Source organism: Crinia signifera, chromosome 1 (genome assembly GCF_055691185.1).
Source record: "Crinia signifera chromosome 1, ASM5569118v1, whole genome shotgun sequence".
In the NCBI taxonomy this organism is placed as follows: Eukaryota; Metazoa; Chordata; class Amphibia; order Anura; family Myobatrachidae; genus Crinia; species Crinia signifera.
In genome coordinates this window covers 59152149-59160168 of record NC_139217.1, presented here as the reverse complement: position 1 = coordinate 59160168, position 8020 = coordinate 59152149, and the positions used below count along the sequence as shown (strand labels likewise).

Genomic DNA, 8020 nt, shown 5'->3' with positions numbered 1-8020 from the left:
TGCAAAATATCCACTGTACTGTACTATATTCCATCTTAAATAGAGTGTAAATGGATAGGACATGCAGATACTGCCCCTATAAACTGTCCTACTTAGTAAACATTATTGTTGTGCCTAGGGGCGCCCTCATCCCTAAATCCGCCCCTGCATACATATGATGTGTGGATTGTTTGTTTAACAACACATGACTGACAATTTTTCTCGTTCACTATGCACAGCATCACGGACTGTTACTGCTCCTCGCCATTCACAGAAATCATCTGCAACGGCTACTGTGTCGGTGGCCCCTCAGGACAGTGATGTTGAAATTATAGGTAAATTAATCCCTAATTTATTAAATATACAAATTACATGTGATAACACAAGTATTTTATGTTGCTTTATGTGGTGCAATGTTTGCTTCCTATGTAGCAACTGAATGTGAGCCTGAATCATCTCCCACACTTGGGCCAATGAACATCAGGACACCGGTCATGAGCCCACCACAGCAAGGATCACAAGAAGCAGACACCCATGAAGGTAACAATATATAATGGTGCAAATACCACATAACACTACCCGCTCCAGGAGATACACAATGCTTCATTCCTGCACTCCCATCTCATGTATGTTTAAAGCTGTATTCAAGTCCCAAATGTATGATCTCGCTACTTCAGCACAGGTGATGGTAATCATACATCACTAGGGAAGTGCATGGACATAACATTATGCCCCTCCTGTAGTGGCCAATGTTGTCACCTGGTGTTATTGTATGGTTGTGCTAATGTGCGCACAATATAGTTGCATACACACACACAGATATTCTGTCTGATGTATCTGTTGTGTACAAAATACATGAGCCTTATGGTAGCATTTCTGGATCAAAAGTACTACAATAATTTAAATGCTCAACCTATACCATAACAATGTGACAAATGGCATATATCCTAATGTAGGAACCAATTTGGCTGACTCATCCCTCTTTCCAACCGTTTGCCACCATTTCGGCCCTTGTAATTACCTACATGACTTTTGCAGATTTATTTCACAACATTTACATCAAAAATACCATCTAAAAGTGTGTAACGAACTTATAACCCTTTACAGCAAATAACATAATCGTTGCTCATAACCTTCACTACTAATTACTGCTTGTCCACTCCTAATTTGACACACCCTTGTTTGCAGAGCTCATCACTGCAGCAGCTGCCATCATTTATTCATGAGTGTGAAAGTGGTGAAGGTTACTGCTTTTCATCCTAATTTCAGACATTTGCCATACAGTGTTGTCGGCATTATAGCCACTGCCTGTAGTTTTTATTGAACATGTGACCTGCTCATTGAATGTGTATGAATGGTGTGCATGATTTTGTTTTTTTATTTTTTGGAATCACAGGTTAAATCACATACATTTATGGTTCACTGTGTGAGTGCTTCATGTGTTGTTTGGATGATCCATCCTTATAACTGGACAGACACTATTCTGGCCACAGCACACAAAAATGTCACATTAGCAAATTCCCAAACCATGTGCAGTGCAGGTGGGTCAGATGTAACATGGATACAAACATTTGTCATTTGTGTATGTGTTACAATTCATGTGTAGGCTAAAGAATCATTTTAATGTCATAAACACGGCCCTTTACATTTCGGCTTCAACACACCCAAGTCAAATGTATCTTTCTCTGCACATGTTACATCTGGCCCACCTGCACTGCACATGCTTTTAGCCATGTTGTTGACAAATGTGAACTCCCATCATAAAACAGTAATAGCCATTATGCAACGGTAACACACACACAATTTGGACAGTACAAATGGTATATGGACTCCGGCCGCAGCACAGCATGTTTCCATACCTGACCATAATTCTGCTTGGCTAATTACCCATTATTTGTTAATGGACCGTCAAACCTATAAGGACCTTTTCCCACAGCCCCTTTTTAATGGTCATTAACCCATATCAATGTTTGTGGACCCACACTCACAGTAAACCAATTATCAACACCTTTAAAAGGAAAGCAAATTTTTTTGGGGGGGCTGGGGGGGGGGATACATTTGTAATGAAATGTAGTATTGTCCCCACATCATAATTGACCATATTGACATTGTGTGGAACGTTTAAGTAGTGTCAGTGCATTGTACAAATACAACAGATGTAGGTGCTATTATCACATCTCGGATGTTATTGTCATCATAGGCTTCATTAGCATTGTAACATATTGGAGCACTAATAATAATTATTCTTACATAATTGATTTATAGTCAAGTGATCTTGCTTTTGTAAGACTGGACACTGCAAATGTTGTAACACTAATGTTATCTTTGTCAATTGTATAGGTGGTGCCAATCCGGAGCCTGAGGCAGAAGACGATGCGTGGCCAATGCGGGAACACACCCCATCTCCCCGAGCCAGGCGAATGCCACATAGCCCCCAGCTGACTTTCAGCCCCGAACCCCCGGCTGGTGGTGTTGCTGCTGATTTCTTTATGAATTGGGCTGCCCATCAAGCCCGCTGCGAGGCAACTTTCAAACGGCAAGCTGCTCATCTCGAGAACATATATGTAGAAACCGGACGCATTGCACGGACCCAGGCACTCCTGCATAAGGACAACCGGGCCTTGTTAAAATCTGTGGCGGCAATGCGGCTGGAGCAGGCCACTTATCAAACCCGCATGATGTCCATAATGGAGGCTTTATGCCAGCAGCATACCAGCCACACCCGCATACTTGAGGACATTTCCGTCTCCTTTAGAGAGCGGAATTTGTTGGCACAGCACCAAAGCCCTACCTCCCAGAGCAGCAGCACAACACCAGCGTCAACTCCCCTCCCTTCACCACCACGCCGGTTGACCCGCCAAAGCCACAAAGAAACCCCCAATGTAAAGGGGTCAGGGGCTTCGAAGCGTGGGGGCAAATGATGTGTTTTTACGTAAATGCTAACAAATTGTCAATCCACAAGTAAATAAGTTTGCAAAAGACCTCATCGCTTTGTTATTAGCCTTTATTGACCCCCAGCACATACACCGAAATTATGGTGACATTTTGCAAGGAGTACTAAACACTATGGAAAGCTCTTCCCAGTACACATGGGCCAAACAGTCCAATGTATGTGTTCACCCACATACACCAACATCTCAATTTTACATTTATCACATGTAACATTCACATCATATAAAATCCAGAGGTAGGCAAAGGAAATCAACCTGTGTATTCACACCATACAACACCTATTAAGGGAAAAGAAACCATTAGCAAATGCAAATAAACCACACACAGATACACATATATATATATGGAATCGGTACATCTGTCAGAATGCACTTCGGGCTACAGTCATTAGGTCGACCCCATTAGTTCTAGTGGCAGGTAGGTGGACATGCCGTAAGGTTGATTTTGCATAAAGGTCGACATGAGGAAGGTCGACTGGTCATACTGTCAACATTGTTTAAGCACTGGTTGGGGTACTTGTGGAGTATCACGGCTCCCATCGTATGGCATCGTATGCCATATGTAGTGGCATACGATGTCATACGATGCGATACGATGTTTTACCGATTTTAGAGCAAAAATTGTGAAAAATCGGTAAAACATCGCATGGCATCGTATGCCATCGATGTGATGTTTTACCGATTTTTGAGCCATTTTAGCTCCAAAATCGTATACGATGGCATCCGATGCGATGCGATGGCACCCGATTTTGCACTGAAATGCATCAGAATGCATTGAAATGTGTATTAAAGTAGTGAAATGCCCCCAAATGCCATTTTTCATAGTGTACCACCCCCACTATCAACATCAACCCGAAGCGTGGCGAGCACAGCGAGCCCGCGAGGGGACGCGGATACCTGTAAAGCCCGCGAGGAGACGCGTATAGCTGTGAAGGTATCCGCGTCCCCTCGCGGGCTCGCTGCGCTCGCCACGCTTCGGGTTGACGTTGATAGTGGGGGTGGTACACTATGAAAAATGGCATTTGGGGGCATTTCACTACTTTAATACACATTTCAATGCATTCTGATGCATTTCAGTGCAAAATCGGGTGCCATCGCATCACATCGGATGCCATCGTATACGATTTTGGAGCTAAAATGGCTCTAAAATCGGTAAAACATCGCATCGCATCGTATGCCACATGCGATGCAATGCGATTTTTAGCATACGATCTGCATACGATGCAGGTCGTGGGAGCCGTGATACTCCACAAGTACCCTGGTTTTTAAACCTAATGTCGACACAGTCAACATGGACACAGTTGGCAATGAGAATTGGACCCTGGCATTGCTTGGTTCGTTCACAATGCATCGTGCACGACGGCGCACTTTGCTTGGCACAGCTTGAATGAGCTCCTCCACGCCCTAGTGGATGGTAGGGCATGAAATACTCGCTACCGCCACATGTCGGCACAAACAGCAGTGAAATACCCATGTTGAACTTATGAGCAGTCGACCTTCCACATGTCAAACTTTATGCCAATTTGAGCTAAAGTCATGTCGACCTTGGCCCATGTCGACCGTAAATCAGGTCAACCTTCCTGCCAGTCTACCTAGTGGGGTCGACCTAATGGCTGTAGACCTAAGTTAATTCTAATAGATGGCCGCTTCTCATATAGAGAGATAGAGAGAGAAAGAGTTCATAATGTATGCATACACACCCAAATTGAGAGAGATATAAACAGACGTGTCATCAATTCCCTATGTGTCACATACAGTAGTTTATACAGTATTATACACTTACCCAGTAGCCAGCCCTCTGCCATTGATCCGGCTTCAAAATCATCAAAGAGGACTGACTGTGTGAGGATATAGGAGTCATGACATGAGCCAGGGTAGCCTGCAAACACACTCATGATCTTAAGATTTGCATCACAGACCACCTGCACGTTGGTACTTGTGCTTCCATGGCGGTTATAATAGGAACGGGCAGTATCCCGAGGTGGTCTCAGCGGAATGTGTGTGCAGTCAATAGCACAAAGCACATTGGGCATGGATGCAATGCGATGGAATGCTACCCTAACATCATGCCACTCTGTCTCCTGGCTTGGGAAGCAGATTGAGGCATCTACATGTGGCTGAAGGGCTTCAAGCACCTGGGTCAGGTACCTGGACAGTATGGGCTGAGATATGCCAATGCCTTGGCCAATGACATGTTGAAAACTGCCAGACGGCAGAAAGTACAACACAGCCAGCAGTTTGTGCAGGCCTGAGACAGCGCATGAGCGTCCTGTCACAGGATCTAGCTCCAGTCTAATGAGCCCATACAGAGGGAGAATGTTGGTACGATTAAGCCGGAACATCTATAACCACATCATCCGGCAATGCGTCAAAACATAAACGCGGCCTAAATAAACGAGGCCGACACTGCCTCTGTGATACCTGCTGGACCTGCTGGTCATGCTCAGTTTCATGACGCCGGCGTCTTCTTCCTTGGCACAGCCAAGACATCACCTGTCTCAAAGCCCACACTGAAGCACCCTGATATAGCATATAGGCCCTTATTCTGATCGGTGCGGCCAGATCAGTATATGCGGCCAGGACCGTGCAGGTGAATCCCCGCCTTCCATACGGATCGCCACCTCCGTCCGTACGCGGATATGTGGCAGTCCGCATGAAAGTGGACGGGGATACGCCTCCTCCATCTTGGGAGCATCCCCTGCATTCGATGGTCGCCGACCATCGAATGCAGGCCCGCACGCTCCACCAGCTCCCGCCACCCTAGACCACACGGACACTTGTCTGTATGAAATCATGTATGGGGGCGGGCAGCTGACATCCAGCAATGTCAGATGCCCGCCCCCTACACATGCGTCACGGCTTTATTACCATGCATACGCCCAGCGTTTGCATGGGAACGCCCATGAAACGCGGGGCGTATGCATAGGGTAATGAGGCTAAGTAGCCCTTCACGCCCCTGTCCGCCCCCTGTGCGGCATCTCAAGAAAACGTACGGCAAAACCTCTGAACATGCGCAGGCGAAAACCATCGGCGGTACGACCGCAAGCGGAAAAAAACCCAACGATCAGAATAAGGGCCATAGTCTGCCATGCTAGAAGTCAGGAAGTGTTTGCAGGTGGATGTTTGCCTTTTATAAGGCACACATGTGTGATTTCGAAGGTGTGTGATGTGTTTTCAAATGATAACACATGTGTTCCATTGAAGCAGGTGAAATACACTTCAAAATAGACCTTGTCAAGGAGGGTGTATTTTATTTCACGAATTTTTGTACGAATGGGAGTTGTTTACGAATCCGATTTTACAACTTCACGAATACGAATTTTTAGTACATGAGGAAAACACGCCTAGCCCATGCAAAAATCAGTCGTATTCTATCGATGGTGTAAACTTTTCGTACACATGCGTAGTCGTATTTTTATATACGAATACGACCTCAATATCACAAGTTCACGCCAAGATAATTTCCACGATTCCACGATTTTTTTACTTCATAAATTACGAATTCACGAATACGCCAGAAATTCACGACAATACGCCTACGAATACGACTTTTTTCACTTTTATTATACGAATCCATTTTGGTAAATGTCCCCCATTATGTCGAACACAGTACACATTTTTTGTTCAGCTTAAAGAACAAGCAATTAATATAGGTGTCAATGACTCAGGCGCTCCAATTACAAGATTCAGATGGAAAGTAGTGCAGCGGAATATTATATGCGCCCAGATGTACGGATAATTCTACAATGATTGTAGTCTCCTATGTCTGTACTTCGGTACTTGTTTCCTAGCACGGCGCCCAAGATTCCATCGTACGACATCTCATCGCATCGCCCGCAATATTGCGGCATGCAATGCGATTTTTAATTGTACAAGAACACAGATGGGTGCTTACAATGTGATTCCATCATTTAGTGTAACCCCCACTATCAACGCCAACCCAAAGCATGGCAAGCGCAGCGAGCCCCGCGAGGGGCGGCGATACGCATCCTCCGACCTTTTCATACCCCCACTATCCACGACGGCGTGGAGTTGATTTCAGATTGTGTGGCAAGCTCAGCGAGCCACTGAACCCGACGCGCGGGTAGCGCAGCGAGCCCCGCGAGGGGATGCGTAGTATAAGCCCGAAGTGTGGCGAGCTCACACAGATTACTTTACATGTATTACACGCCCCCTCGCCACTCTTCGGGCTCATATTACGCTGCCCTCGCCACACGTCGGGCTTGGTGGCTCGCTGTGCTCGCCACACTATATAATACCAACTCCACGCCGACGTGGATAGTGGGGGAAAGAAAAGGTCAGAGGACGCGTACCGCGCCGCTCGCCATGCTTCGGGATGGCGTGGATACTGGAGGTTACATCTCATTGTAAGCACCCATCACATCTCATGGCATGGGTGCTTGTACAATGAAATATCGCATTGCATGCCATTTGCTGGCATGCGATCCTATGCAATATTTCATTGTACAAGCACTCCTGTGCATTTAACATGTAGATCGCATCGCCAGGGCCGTAACTAGGGGGGGGCTGGGGGGTCACGCGCACCGGGCGCTGGAGGGGGGGGGGGCGCTGTCAGGTCCGGGAGAGTGACCGGCAACTGGCGGACCGCGGTCCATCTCCGGACCGCAGAAACCAGATGTCCGGACCGCTCACTGATTATAGAAATGGCAGGGGAAGTGAGACGTCATGACGTCCCCTTCCCCTGACGAGCTGACGCGGCGCCCCACGTGAGCAGGGGCTCACGCCGCGCCTCATATGAGCAGGGGCTGACGCGCACAGATAGGAGGAGAACGATCGGCGCCAGCTCTGAGTCTACAAGCGGTGGCACTGGAAGTCCCAGCGGGAGCTGTGACAGAATGAGCACCTGTTCGGAGTAGTTGTGGCAGCAGGGAACAGCCGGGATCGTGATAGCCAACAGCTCCCAGCTCTGAGTCTACAAGCGGTGGCAGGAAGTCCCAGCGGGAGCTGTGACAGCATGAGCACCTGTTCGGAGTAGTTGTGGCAGCAGGGAACAGCCGGGATCGTGATAGCCAACTCCCAGTAAGATTTAATATAGGATGGGAGTATTGATTTTTTTTAACTGATGCTAT

The 8020-nt window shown here is 46.8% G+C and overlaps 1 protein-coding gene across 1 annotated transcript; it reads left to right on the top strand.

Moving 5' to 3' along the window:
* Positions 1-74: 74 nt before the first annotated feature.
* Positions 75-2993, top strand: LOC146025931 (uncharacterized). Its single transcript, XM_083156144.1, has 3 exons — positions 75-314; positions 412-519; positions 2320-2993. Exons 1-3 carry the CDS (start codon positions 185-187, stop codon positions 2898-2900), a joined length of 819 nt encoding a protein of 272 aa, XP_083012270.1. The 5' UTR covers positions 75-184; the 3' UTR covers positions 2901-2993.
* The last annotated feature ends 5027 nt before the right edge of the window (positions 2994-8020 follow it).